The sequence below is a fragment of the Mauremys mutica genome, chromosome 14, assembly GCF_020497125.1.
Source record: "Mauremys mutica isolate MM-2020 ecotype Southern chromosome 14, ASM2049712v1, whole genome shotgun sequence".
Lineage (NCBI taxonomy): Eukaryota > Metazoa > Chordata > Testudines > Geoemydidae > Mauremys > Mauremys mutica.
In genome coordinates, this window is record NC_059085.1 from 44163100 (window position 1) to 44178593 (window position 15494).

At 40.6% G+C, this 15494-nt stretch overlaps 1 protein-coding gene across 1 annotated transcript in view; it reads left to right on the top strand.

The window, feature by feature from the left end:
• NFAT5 (nuclear factor of activated T cells 5) overlaps positions 1-15494 on the top strand; it is a 134421-nt gene that overhangs the window by 72050 nt on the left and 46877 nt on the right. The window contains exons 4-6 of the mRNA XM_044987477.1: positions 886-1078; positions 4226-4416; positions 12034-12206. Of these exons, the coding sequence (XP_044843412.1) occupies positions 886-1078; positions 4226-4416; positions 12034-12206 (557 nt within the window). The remainder of the gene's footprint in view (positions 1-885; positions 1079-4225; positions 4417-12033; positions 12207-15494) is intronic.

Sequence of the window (15494 nt, forward strand, 5' to 3'; positions counted from 1 at the left end):
CATTCTGCATAAACTGATTAAGGCCTCTCCCAGCCAACCCTAGTTGCCAGGGGAATAGTTCTGTTCACTATTGGTAAATGTGTTTAGCAGACTTTGGTTCATGATATTCTACAAACTTCCACTGTATAAGGTCAGTGAGACATTCTTTCTTGATCCTTTAAAATGGACAAAAAAAATTGTGAAATGTTATACTTTGGAGGGCTTCTTCATTCAGGTTTTAATTATGGAACTGATCACAAGCTACAGTACATTTTGAAGACCACACACCTGGGAAGAGATGGTCTTGTTGCATGCACTGCATTTGTGTTAAAGTCAGTGCAATTATGGCGTATCTGCTTAAGCCAAATACTTTTGAAACAGCTTTTTCATATATTTCTCAATTTGATCTGACAGAAATTACCAAATAGTAGTTGTGAACTTGCATGGTCATGCAAATTCAGGAGGAGACAGGCATGAGGCTGTTTTTCTATCTAAGAAGAAATTTATATCATTTAACCTTAATTCTGTTGAGCTTTTAAGTCATATTACAAATATGCATATCATTTCCCCTACATTTTCTGATTATACAGTATACTGGGGAGAGGATAGGATATGTGCCTTCCTCCTATTATTAACTTATTCTAGTAATGCTAATTGGTTTCCCCTTTGCTATTTATGTGAAAAACAGTTCATATTTTCACAGAATGGAAAAGACAGGGAAGCATTGTCCTGCCTTACCCTCCAGGGTTCCTTCTCTATCAGTGAGACAAGTCTAGCTTAAACATTTGCTCTTATAAATATTTCACCTGCCAATTTATTTGTTTTATCTATGGCACTTTACATTGATTTGTTTTTATATGGGAACTTCTTATAACACGTTCTCAATGGTCTGCTTTGACTTCTCAGAGCATCAGAAAACCAGAAAGGAGCCGGAGGGAAGAAGAGCCCGATGTTGTGTGGTCAGTATCCTACTAAAAGTGAAGGCAAGGAGCTGAAGATTGTGGTACAGCCGGAGACCCAGCACAGAGCTCGGTACTTGACTGAGGGCAGCCGAGGCTCAGTGAAAGACCGGACACAACAAGGTTTTCCAACTGTAAAGGTAGTCTGTTTCTAGTAGTACATGGCAATGCTGTGGGGAAAAGGGTTAATGTCATCCTTAGATGTATATACGGGAGTAGAGAGTAGGAGCAGAGAAGTGAATTTACCTCTGTGTGTCTCATTGGTTAGACTGTTACTAGAATTCAGCATCCAGTTCTGGAATCCACATTTTAAAGAGAGGCTTTGCAAAATTAGAGAGGGTGCAGAGAAGAACCACAAAAATTAATTAAGGGCTGGACAAAATGTCTTACAGTGCAGGCATGTCTACACTGCAACTGGAAGTGAACCTTGCAGTGCGGATAGACAGACTTGTGCTTGCAGAGCTCAGGTTAGCGCACTTAAAAATAGCTGTGTGGAGGACACTCTGTCTAGCAACCTACCTGGCCTGGGAGGCTCACTCCCAGTTGGTGTCTAGACATACCCTGAGGGACTTAAGGAGCACAATCAATTTAACTTCTCAAAAAGAAGATTTAGAGCTTGCTTGATTAGTGTACAACAGGGGTCGGCAAACTTTTTGGCCCGAGGGCCACATTGGGGTTGCAAAACTGTATGGAGAGCTGGGTAGGGAGGGCTGTGCTTCCTCAAACAGCCTGGCCTCCACCTCCTGCCTGGCCCCCACCCCCTTTCACTTCCCATCGCCCCCCTCAGAATCCCTGACCCATCCAGCCCCCCTGCTTCCTGTCCCCTAACTGCCCCCTCCCGGGACCCCCTGCCCCTAACCACCCCCAGGACCCTTGAGTACGGCAAATCGGGGCGACCGCTTTGGGCCCCATGCTTTGGGGGGCATTGCAGCCGGTGCAATTGGCTGGCGCGGTCAGTCCCAGAAGTGACACATTCGTCACTTCCGCCCCTGGCCTTTCTGTGTGGTATGCTTTAGTCAGACAAAAGTTACTGGGTTTACTAAAGAGTAATGGTGAAATTCTGTGACCTGTTATTATATGAGATCAGGGTACATGATGTAATGGCCCCTTCTGGCCTTAAACCATAAGAATCTATCTATATGGGGACATATTTCTGATAGTAGAGGGCTCTTTAATCTAGCAGATTAAGGCATCATAAAATCCAGTTGCTGAGATCTGAAGTGAAACAAACTGAGACTAGAAATAAAGAACAGATCTTTAACAGTGAGGAGAATTAACCACTGGAACAACATACCACGGGATGTGGTGAATTATTTATCATTTGAAGTCTTTAAATCAAGACTGGTTACCTTTCTAGAAGACATGCTACAGTTAAAACAGAAATTGTGGACTTGATGCAGAAATTATTATAGTTTTTTTGTCCTCTGTTTCCAAGGGAGCAAGAGTGGATGGTCATAATGGTCCCTTCTGGTTTAAAATCTGGGTCAAATGCATGCACAGTTGACCTTTCTCTGCTGTGAAACATCATATATACTTCCATTTCTAATTTGTTTTTTAATCACAGTGTTGTATACACTTCGAATAGTTGGAGTGATTAGTCTACATAATCCTGTCTTCAGTTTTTCATTAATATATTTGACATTTTCATAATGCTGTTCCTTCATGTTCCAAGGTAAATTAAAATACCAAACAAAAACAACCTCCATCTATCCACCGCCACTTCCCCCAAAACTATAGCATACAATATTAAGACTATTATATACTCAATTAAAAAAATCCGAGATAAAAGCATTTGACTAAACGAGTCTGGAAAAAGTAAGCTTTCAGTTCAGATCTAACAGTTCCACGATTGCTCATGATGCTCTACAGGAGAGCCTTTATTGCTCAGTGATGAAATACTGAATATATTTTAGAAAGCCATCAGGAATGGAGAGAACAGTTTCATTAGCTTTTAACGTCTAAGTAAAAACAGAGTCCTCTGTGTTAAGATGTATGTCAGGAAGTAGACAAATTACATTGCATATGTACTGATGTCATATTAAAGTTATGAAAAATCCTCTGGAAAATCATAAAACAAACAATATTGGACTTGTAGAAGAGCTGTGTATAAGTGGCTGGCTGAAGATGAATTTTGTTTAAACTTGAAAGCAGAGCTGGTTGTAATGGGAATTTGATTTTGGATACAGTTATAGCTGGAGAGGTTCTTGGAATAACTTTGTATCAATGGATTGCAACATGAATGGTGCAGTGATTATCTGATGCAACTGAACATGCAATTACCATTAGTAAAACAATGATGCAAAAGACCTTTTCCTGCTAGTTAATAGGAATTGCACTTGTAGTATTGCAGGATGTTTGATCTGTTCTCTGTGAATCAAACCACAAATTAAATTTTTTAATTAAAAATGGGATTAGAGAAAATATTGGAGAACTAAATCGCTATATACACTGAGTGAGGGGTGTTTTCTCAAATATAAAATTCTTCTAAACCACTTAATCTTTTGAAAACATTTTTCTTAATTGCTCTACAATGTAATAGAGATTCCTCTGTACAATTTCATAGAAGTATATTGATTAGTTAACGTGAAATTGTTAGCTTGAACTGCATGGCATTGTTGTGATCTAGGAGTTTCTGAATTGGTCAAACAGGATGAGGATCAGCATGCAGAGTGTAAAAGAACAGTATTAACAATTAGCATTTTAAGAGCTCATTAATCTAATGTAGAAATACATTTATATAAAAAGTTTAGGAATGGTTATTTAGTTTTAAATTTGAGTGTAAATTTACATATAATGCCAACACTTAGTCTTATAAAGTCCTGTAATACTCTAACACATTTTTCTCATGGCATAAATGTATTCTATTGCAAACTGATTGTGGGCAGCACATTAATACTGAACAGGTGTATCTAAGAAGCCTTTATTCACAAAATATTTTGACAGTGGATCAACATTGATCATAAATTTTAAGTGAGAATGCTAGTTGCTGTTTACTTTATATTTTTTATGGAAGAATAAATCGGATTTTCGAATTCCTGAGGCTACAATCTAAGCAATGTATTATTCACAAGAACAAAACATCAGTCTGCCATTTTGTAAATTTATATAGAAATTCTCTGCTTCCCCCCTCCTTGGAAATTGTTCATTTACTCTCAATCAGTTTTTTGGAGGTTCAATGTATCTTTTAACTGAAATATTGCAGTTCAGTTGTACTGTTTATAAAATGTCTGATTTCATAATAAATTATAAGGTCAATTTACTGTCTACTTCTTGTTGCTTGGTTCTAGCTGGAAGGTCACAATGAGCCAGTGGTTCTGCAAGTGTTTGTGGGTAATGACTCTGGTCGAGTGAAGCCACATGGGTTCTACCAGGCCTGCAGAGTAACTGGGCGAAACACTACTCCCTGCAAAGAGGTGGACATAGAGGGTACCACAGTTATAGAGGTTGGCCTTGACCCTAGCAACAACATGACACTTGCGTAAGTAATTCTTTTTGGATTGCACTGTTTTTCTGGGATGAAACAGTAAGATAGGGGTTCTCAAATGGTTTCTCAAACCCCCTTAGGGGGTTGCAAGGTTATTACACAGGGTTTGCGAGCTATCAGCCTCCAGCCCCAAACCAAGCTTTGCCTCCAGCATTTATAATAGTGTTAAATATACATCAAAACCACGTTTTTTTATAAGGAAGATTGCACTCTGGGGCTTACTGTGTGAAAGGGGTCACCAATACAAAAGTTTGAGAACCACTGCAGTAAGAGGTTTTTTTGCTTCAGGGATCAAGTTTGAAGGTGTGATTTGATGTTATCAGAGGGGTATTAGTCTATATCCACAAAAACAACATAAATCTGGGCATAAATCTGAAGAAGTGGATTTTTTACCCATGAAAGCTTATAACCAAATAAATCTGTTAGTCTTTAAGGTGCCACCAGACTCCTCATTATTTTTGTTAATTTGATGCTGTTATCTTAAATAAGAGGGTGGGTTTTTTTTTTACATATGTACAGCAGGGATCAAGATAATAAAGACTACAAATAAGATGTCCTAAATGTAGTCTGACATAATTAAAACTTTATGGAAATTGCTTTTTTATTTATTCACTGAATAGCTTGCTTTCAGAATTTATGTGAAAACAAACTGAGTAGACAGATTAATTTTTGTAAGCAAGTCACCTTCAAAATACCGTTTTTTAACTTAATGTTCCCCTTCATTAACTTGCTTCCAGAGGTTTTTTTTGGATTTGTTCATCAAACTGTTTTGAAAGCAGTTAAAATATGAATACCTTGACACAGAGAGAATACTAGTGAGACTAATATCGTAAGGAAAATGCCTTAAAACCTACCCTAGGCTCACCCAAAGTGTTTATTTTACCCAGTGTTCACTTTGTGACACATCTTTTTTTAATGCTTTTTCTATCTTTAGTTTTTATATTAGGGTTTTACTTTCTTTGTTTAGTATTTGTAACATTGTGTAAGTACTTGCAGGACATGAAGATTCGTCAGTGGATTTAGATGTTGTGCAGTTGTTCTTTCAACTTTTTTGTTTTGAGAGGCAAGGAAAAAGAGAGGGATGCCCTCTCAGTTAGTGTTTTTAGAGCTTATTGAAGAACTGAGTCCAGCAGGTTTTGGCTTTGTCGGTAGTGGGAAGTGCAGAAAGAGTCTTTTAGCACTCCCCCAGCCCAGTTTGTTCTGTTCCTGTCCTATCCATGGCCTAGTTAAAGGACTGTGAAACTGGCAACGAATCAGGCATTTATGACAAAGTACAACTACCGTCTTGGTTATAAAATGGTCACTTTTCAGAAGCATTTAAACAATCCTTTGTTGCCACCATTCAGGAGAGTCTAGAGCTCTCGAAATGCATGATTTGGACTCTTTGATGCTTAAGGTTCAGCTGTCCATTCTGTGTTTAGTGACTAAACACTATGCCTAGCTTTGTAATTTAGAATTTTATCCTAAAGTTGAACCAGTGATCTGGATCTCTGACTTGCAGGCCCTAATTAATACAAAATGAATAAAAAGAAAAGTAGGATTAGCATCTGTTCTTTGAGCTCAGTGATATCAGCCTGAAAGTCTTGGGCCTCTTTAGAGGCTACTGAAAGTTAAATTCCAATCTCCCTCAATTGGAAAGGTCAAATGACCATCTATGACACTGATTTACCATGTTTTGTCACTAGGGAATTGGAGGAAAGGTAAAAGATAACCTCCATGTTCTCTCATTCCAGGGACTTGGCTCATGATATTGTTAAAACAGGAAGTATTTTCTGGTAGACCTAGAAATTATAGAACCTGTTCTCACCAGGCAAAGAGGAATGTGTTTCTTATTCTTGATATTTCTTTATTACAACAGAGACTTTAAGAATAGGAAGTGATTAGAGACAGTTGTCCCAATTTGTACTTAAGAAAACTTAAGGGATGATTAAGAGGATCAGTTTCCAAATTGTTGTTGTCAATGCCACCTCCCCCTGCTTCTTTAAATGTATTGGAAATATCATTAGATTTATTTATGTATTTATTTTATTTATTAAGTAGGTCAGATTCCTTACCAATACTGGGTTCTTTATTTTACCCCTTCTTATGCCAACTGGTATTTTTTCATGACAGCCCCATGAGATAACACAAAATGCCATGCACACCTCTGAAGACATGGTCTGCAGCTGTATCCTTATCTGACTGGTTACTAAGAGCTGTGTCTACATATAATATGGGGCCTACAGTTACTATCAATCTCTGTCCTTTTATTCCAAAATTTGGCTCATTACAAAGAAGATGATCAGCTGTTTTGTGATATTAGTTTTTCTTGGCCATTGTCCTTCTGTTTTTAATAAAGATTTTTCCGGTGTTATGTCTCATTCTGACTTTTTCTTCATATGATAGCTTGAGCATTTCTCAAACCACTTCACTGTCTATAAGACTATTCACTACAGTTATTACTGTTCAGTGATTATCTCCTTGCAAAGACTCCATTCAGTAATCTGACTTTCTTTCTCTTCAGTAGAAGAGCAAGCTTTCAATGTTAAGGGAGTTGGTTTATTCCGCCCCAACAGTCCCTACTTTTCAAAGCAATCTTAGTAATAGATATGCTAAACTAAGTATTGTTTGGCCATAAGAGAAGCCTTCACATCCTTGTATTATGTCTGTAGAAGATATCTAACAATTGTATCTGCATCTTAGAAAAAAGACCTTATATTCTCTTTGAGTAGTGTCCCTATGGGTGCTCCACTGTAGGTGTATTTGCGCCCCTGAACCTCTAGTCCGAGATTTTAGATAGCAGTGGCTGTTCAGCCCACGTGTGCGTCCTTCCTCCCTTGTGGTCTGCCTCAAGGCTATGTAGTGCTGCATGGGCGAACCGCCTTTGGCCTCAAATGGCATGAGCAGTAGTCTCTTCCTTCTTGATAGCATTTAGTATAAATAGTAGCTATGTTTGGAGTTTTTTGTTTCCTTTTAGTAGTTAGAGCAGTGGTCCCCAACCTTTTTCGTCTGGCGGGCACCAGACGAAGGACTGTGGCGGCGGTCGAGTGTCCGCCAAAATGCTGCCGAATTTCGGCGGCGACGCCTCTGGATGACGCCGCTTGTCGGCAGCAAGTGACATCATCCAGAGGCGTCGCCGCCAAAATGCCGCCGAATTTCGGCAGATGCTCGACCGCTGGCCAGGACGTGGGTACATTTAGGCGCCCGCGGGCACTGCGTTGGGGACCCCTGAGTTAGTTTCTGTTTTTCCATTCTGAGGAAAGAGAACTTTTTCTTTTAAATTTTTCCCATGTTTTTTGTGGGCAATCACGTGCTTGGTTCCCCCACCTTCACAAGGTGCCTCTCCTGCAATGGGGCAATTATAGTAACGGACAGGCATTCTCATTGTGTCTGGTGTCCTGGAGAGGCACTTATTCTGCAGAAGTTCACAGAGATGAGGTGACGTCTCATAAGAACCAGGAGCTCAAGTTAAAGCTTCTCTTCATGGAGGGTGCACTCCAACCACCAGCTGACTCCAGTCCTGAAACCTCTCCAAGACAGAGATCATCCTCAGAGCTTTGATCCTACAGAGGGATAGAATTGCAAAAAAAGTCAGCTGATTCTCCCCTGCAAAGCCACTAGAAAAAGGGTTCTGAGCCCTTAAACCTAGTTGTTGGCCAGCCAGAGGGGATCCCCAGTGTGTTCGCCCACCTCAGTCAATATCACTGACTCCCCGGTACTGCCTAAGGACCCCACGGGCAGAGGCTTGGAAGCAATGGCCCCGCCTCCCAGAGATAAAGACAGAGATTGTACCACCTCTAAAAGATAGGCACTGACAAAACCATCTTCGGCACTGAGTGTGTCAAAGCAACCCTTATTGGAGCATTCCTCACATAAACAACAGTCGGTATCAACAAGTCAGCACTGGCACTCCTTGATGGTACCGAGTGTATCAATGATACTGCAGGAGTTCAATTTCTCAGGTGACCTTGTGGTTATGGAAGAACTGGAATCCCCGCTACTTGGTACCAGGGTCCAAGTACCAAGCACATCTAGGTATCACCACAGGCACTGGGCCATTTACCCTCAGAACGCCAGTCAGCACCACCCTTTTCCAGCAAGGAGTCGGGCAGTGACCAGAATGATTATCTTTCTCTGGCCTCACAGTGTGGCCCACCATTACAACAGAGGGACTTCCTCAATCGCACCCTCGTTCCGACCCTCAAGCCTGGTACTGTCTGTCATCTGTGGGGACCACCATGACCACCCATGCCCTCCTCCCCCTCAGTGCCTGTATTGGGATCCATGGGCAATGTACAGATCCCACACTTTACAAGCATCATGTGTCTCTCAGAGAGAGTCCACCAGACGGTTCCCCTATGGCTTCAGTGTCCAGAGCCCCGGAACCCGAGAGAGAAACTTTTGAGGGGCAGGAAGCCAAGCTCAAAGCAAAGACTATCCCACCAGCAAACATCTCCTCCTCCTCCTCACCAAATAAAGCTGTGATGCCCCTTCCTCCATTGCTGGCAGATGACTTAGACTCTTTCCAGACCTTACTAGCAGATGAGTTTCAGATTCCCTTACAGAAGGTGACAGACTCACACCACAAGCTGGTGAATATTCTCCACATTTCCTCCTCCTCCTCCAGAATTGCCCTCCCAATTAACGAGGTGCTTCTGGACCCTGCCAAATTCATCTGGCAGCCGCCAGCCATCATTGCACTGACATGTAAAAGAGTCTACAAGAATTATGTTCTCTCCCCTCCCCCAAAGGAGGGAGACCTCACTTCCTCTTTACTCACCCTCAACCTGACTCTATAGTAATGGATGTGGTTAACACATGGGGAAAGCAACATCTTGCCAAGTCAACACCATATAATAGAGATTGGAAGAGGCTAGACCTTTTGGGAAGAAGGCACAGTCGTCAGCAACATTACAGTTCAGGGTCTTGAACTACTAAGCTGTAATGGCTATGTTTAACTATATAAATTATGGGAAACTCAACACGTTTATTGATCACTTGCCAGAGGAGCAAAAAGAACAATTTCAGGCCATTGTCAAAGAGGGGCAGTTAATAGCCAGAACAGCACTACAGATGGCACTGGATGCTGCAGACACAGTGATGTGCTCAGTCTTGATGGCAGTGGTAATGAGGCGGGCATCCTGGTTACACCTTTCAGGATTGCCCAAGGAAGTGCAAATGACAGTCGAGGACCTGCTGTTTGAAGATCCCAGACTCTTCACTGGTAAGACTGACCCATGATTCCACACATTAAAGGATTCCAGAGCCACGCTACGCTCCCTGGGAATCAACACCACCTGGACAGATGAGAAAATAGTGCTCACAACCACCTCACAGATCCCAAACACCTCAGTTCCCACCATCACAGCGGTATTGCAAGCTGCAACATAAGAGATCCAGGATGCAAAAGCAGAAGCCATAAGCTTCCTGATCCTCTATCTCTCAACCCTTGTCCTCTAAGCATCAGTTTTGATGCTTTGGTCAGGGCCCTGAACAACCATTCCTTGCGACAACAGCAGCTGCTATCTATAGACCTACCACATCCCTTTGGAAGTCACTTGACCCTCTTCTGTAGGAGTTGGGAGAACATCACCTCGGACAAATGAGTCTTGGAGTTTATTTTGAAGGGTTACACCATCCACTTCACATCCTGCCCCTACTCCCACCCTCATTCCCCATCCCTCTTCAGAGACCCTTCTGCTGAGAGTCTACTCCATCAGGAAGTAGATCTGATGTGCAGTGGGGCCGTAGAACCAGTCCCCACTCTCCTCACAGGCTAGGGATTTTACTCCTGATATTTCCTGATCCCCAAGGCAAAGGGAGACTGGAGACCCATACTAGGTCTAAGGGTGCTAAACAGATATGTGAAGGTGCAAAAGTTCAAGATGGTCACACGAGCAGCCATTATTCCAACTCTGGCGCAAGGAGATTAGTTTTCACTCTTGACCTACGAGATACCTACTTCCACATTTCAATCTGACAGTCTCACAGGAAATTCTTTTAATTTACATTTGGGCAGAACCATTATCAGTACAGAGTGCTCCCATTTAGCACCCAGGATATTCCCCAAGGTCCTCTCCTTCGTAGACGTGCACCTGCCAACATTGGGTGTTGTAATCTACCCATGCATGGATGACTGCCTCCTCAGGGCTTCTTCATTCAAAGACACCTTGTGGGCCACCCAGACGACTATGCACATATTTGCGCAACAGAGCCTACAGCTCAACACACAGAATTCAATCTTGACCCCAGTACAGAGCCTGGAGTTTATTGGGGCCGAACTCAACGTAGCACAAGCAAGAGTTTTTTCCTCCCGCTTCACAGATTTACCACCCTCATGAGTCTCATAGAGCAGTCCAAGCCAGCCCACAAACATCAACCAGGAATTGCCTGCAGCTTCTCAGACACATCGCAGCATCCACACTCCCTGTTGTTCATGAGGTGTCTGCAGATGTGGTTCAATCTCTCTACTCTCCGAACAAGGCCAGACTAAGCAAGCCACTATCAATGCCCTCAAATGTCAAACACTCCCATGACTGGTGGAAAGAACCATTCAATGTCCAAGCATCTCTGTTCATACAGCCCCCACCAACGCAGATTCGAACAACAAATCCCTTTCTAATAAGCCGGGGAGCCCTCCTAAATGACCGCAAGGTCTAAGGCAAGCGGTCTCCCATGGAAGCAGTTCTCCATATCAATCTTTTGAAATTAAGAGCCATCAGAAACACCTGTGTATATTTTCTTTGATTCATCAGAACCACACAAAGGTAATGATGGACAATATAACCTGCATGTCAGAACTAAGGTCTTTCATAACTACTGCAGTCTCTTCCGTGTAATGAAAAGTGAGGGGGTATTCCATGTCTAAGGAATGCCTTTCTAAATAGCTGGTGAAGTGTCATGCATAGTGCCGCTGGCCCATATCTGATATTGTGTAGGGCCCTTTTTACTAAGGGCACACATGCGTCTGCCACTTATTATTTATTTGTATTATTCTAGCAGCTAGGGGCCATAGTCATGGACCAGGACCCCTTTGTGTTAGGCACTGCACATTTGCTTGCACCAGATTCCAGTAGCCATAAGTCAACCATGTGAGTACGTGAAGTTTCTTCATGCTTTCAGCCAAGGCATTACTATCGTGGCATAGAAGCTTAGAGTGGAGGTAGAATTTTGGTAAAGTAGCCCTTCATATCCCTAGTTTGCATTACTCCCTCAGAACTAGCTTTTCAGTCTCCAAGAGTGGCAGAGTGGGGATCTGCAGAGGCAAATTGAGTGGCTGGCAGAGTTAATATGGAGTAAATTGAAGTTCTCTAGGTTTGCAGTCTTCATAGTTTCTCACTACTTTTTCCTTTGCTTCTTCATCTCCTGGACAAAGCAGGCAGGGATGAGAAGAAGGTAGGGTGATATAACTCACTTAGAGTTGCATTTTCAGTGCCCTGTCATGTGTTAAGGCACATGAACTGCTTTGGACTCTAACTGCATTTAAAAAATTCTGACTCTGTTGCACGGTAAACAAATCTGAATGGATTTATTGAGATGGTAAACCTACTGAACTCCAGGTTCTGTTAAGTTTTATAGTTGCAGTTTTGGAAGCCCTACTGGATTACTAACTCTAATGTTGTGTGTTGCTAGGGTTGATTGTGTAGGAATACTGAAGTTGAGAAATGCAGACGTTGAAGCTCGAATAGGGATTGCTGGTTCCAAGAAAAAAAGCACCCGTGCCAGATTGGTGTTTCGTGTAAACATCACTCGGAAAGATGGCTCAACTTTAACGCTCCAGACACCCTCCTCTCCAATTTTATGCAGTAAGTAGCAAAGTGAAAATTGGAATCGGAGGAAGCTGGGTTTTAATTTGATTTAAATCACTGTGACTCATTGTGTTGCCTCAGGGCAAGTCATCTATAAACCTCTTTGTGCTTCATTTAATCCAGCTATAATATTCTGTGTTAAGAAACAAAACAAAAAAATCCATCAATACAAAAATCTTGTTAAACCTAGAGTTGAAATTTCCTTGGAACTTTGTCAGGTTTGGTTTTTTTAATCCTTTTTAGGTCATAATTTCCTGATTTGTAATTAAGACACATGCTGGTTTTGAAAGTTGAAACATTTTTGACCGCATTGCCTTGAGCTGATCACAAAATGAAATGACCTTTTCAGCTACAGGCTGTTAACATCATTGTTATATTGTAAATGTAGTTGTCGCCGCCCAGCTTTCAGGAGTAGAAGTGGGTAAACAGCTTTATAGAGTTATAGCAGTTCATCAGGTCAGAAGTTAGTTCAGTTCTGATTAAGACAATGGAAAATTAATTTTTTTACCACTGAATGTTAGAATGCTCCATTTGGCATTGAAAACACGTGTGGGCTGAATATTTGTATTAAACTGAACAATATGGGAAACAAAACCATAGATTGCAGCAGAAGATTAGAGGCTCTTACCCCATGTGGCGTCAGTCCCAGAGATGTCAGTACTAGAATGGTGGGATGTCTTTTATTCTCCATTCCTTGTGCAACCTCTCCCTCCCAGGAGCCACCACCTGTGGGGCTAGCAAGAGGATTGGGGGAGCTTCTTCCCTTCCTGCCAGCGGGAATGGGGCCTTGAGACCATGGAGAGTAAGAGCATCCACAAGATTTTGCATTTTTCTTTTTGTTTCATTCTCTCTCCACAACTTTTTATTGTGTTTTGGAGGTCTGAGATCCTAAATACTTCAGGTCTCTTAAATGGGAAATAAACTGAATGTTGTATGAAAACAAAAGTTTGCCTTAACTATACAAAATATAGAGGGAGAAGGGAGAAAGATTTGATTGTTACATTAATGCCAATATATTAACTATTTAAAGACTACCACTACCTAGTTGTATGCAAATTTAGTTACATACATATAATTTAAATAACTTTTATATACTTATCTGTAGTTTTATAAACAAGTGCATCAAAATAATTGGTCAAATATGCCATGGAAAAAACAAACTCAATACAAAGAACATTTCCTTGTTTTTGGCATGAAGTCTGTAACCTTATTTCCTTTTCCTTTTCCTCTCCCCATTCCCTTTAACAGAAGCATTACTACTCTTAATCTTTAGCCTTCCAAGTAGCACTAATGAACATACAGGACGAATAGTGGCATTTCAATTATACTGAGTTACTTTTTGCTTATAAACCTATTCTTCTGGTATGTTAACAATGTGACTTGTTTGCAATGTACCTTTTGCTGCACTTGTATATATTTTCATGTCTTATAAAGCTTAAAAATGTTCTTGTTTAATTGTATAGGGCTGTGTAGCTGGTATATCTGTGAGAGTGCCAGCAGTGTCCTTGGCACTGTTGAAGGCACGCAAGTAGGCACATTCAATACCCTGAGGAGTTCAGAATCTAAATAGTTTTGATGTTTAATATGAAGCATAAATCAATTAAAACTTTTCTAAACACTGTTTTTGCCTTGATTTAGTCAATAGATATTTAATGATTACCTAGCAAACCAATTTAACCCTTGTAGAAAAGGTCCTTTTTAAAAGGTCAAAAGTAAAATGATTCAGAGTGGTCACAGTCCAGTTCCTTGTATATAATTAATATGTAGAAGACTAATGTGAACCCTCAAAATAGGCCTCATTTGGCAACCTTATGCCACCAAGGTCTTAAACTGTGAGTAGAAAAGGTGGTAGGAAATCTATTGGGAAGTGGAATTTCATATATATTATTAAAAAAAAAAGAGTTTTACAGTCAAAGTGCTATTTTAAAGTTTTCTATTGACACGTAGGATCCTAGAGAAGGGAAGGCATTGCTTTTATAAGCTGTTCTCCAAAATGTTAGTAAAATACTTTACAATAATTTATATTTATTTTCACTATTTTATCAGTTGACACTCCATTTTTTATTTAATGAGGGTACAATCTTATCTGATGAGTTGTCTGAGAATCATAGAAATAAATCACAGCAAGGACAAAATTTAATACGTACATTAATATATATTGCCATCGGCTTCTGATTCACAGAGAATTGAGGGCCTGTAATAATTGTAATTCATTGGTGAGTGTGTGTTTGAGTCCTCCTCTGTGCTGATTCACAGAGGATATGAGTTGTTGCAGCCCTTAGCTACAGAGCTTTAGCAGCTAACACTTTTAGCTCTGGAGGTCATCTGTTCAATCTCCAGTGTGTCAGCTAAGAGAGTAACAATAATGTAATAAAAGTAAAGGTACTATGGGAATGGTTTTACTGAAATCTGTTATGGCTTCAGTTTCACAGAACTGAGTAAGCTTTGTCATAAAAAAAAAACTTTTTATGGACTTGAACATGCTATTTTGTGCTGTCTCTGAGTTGTGCCTGTAGGTGTTTAGATTTGCTTGTGGATCTGCTTGCATATGGAGAAGACACAAAGCAAAACAATATTGTTTGATTACTCCTCTGTAGTTCAGGCAATGCAAAAACTTTTTGCTGCTTCTAAACTAAAAATAGATGATCAGCTTCAGCAATAGTTTTGCTTTATGTCCAAATGAATAACATGCTTATATATTAGTGGATCATTAGATAACTGTTACTACCTTAAAGGGACATTAACAACTTGAAAATAATATTTTTGTGTGGAAAAAGTTGTACTCACTTTACTGTAAGACTTAAGGCTCCTATAGTTGACTAGAATAGTACAATTTTTTTCCAGTTTGTTTACTTTGTGCATTTGGGGGCACATTTTGTATAATCAGATGAAATGCTTCCATATATGATCAGATAGTTACTCAGTTTTTCTCTTGCTAAAGAGATGCTGATAAGCAGAAAGCGCCTTACAAAAGTTATTAATGTTTGTTTGTTTTTTAATCAGACCATACTGGAATTTAAAACCGAAAGTGGAATTTTAAAAAACTAGTCAATTAAAAATAAGTTTATGCTGTCTCTTTTACTGTAAAACTAATGGTTTGCGCTGGTTGCACTCATGAAACCTGAACTTAATTTCTGCAGTTAGTTCAGTTTGTACCATTCCTTGCAATCTCCTTCACACAGAGGGCACCGAAAATGATTGGGGGCTGAGGCACATGACTTATTAGGAGAGGCTGAGGGAGCTGGACTTATTTAGTCTCTGGAAGAGAAGAGTGAGGGGGCATTT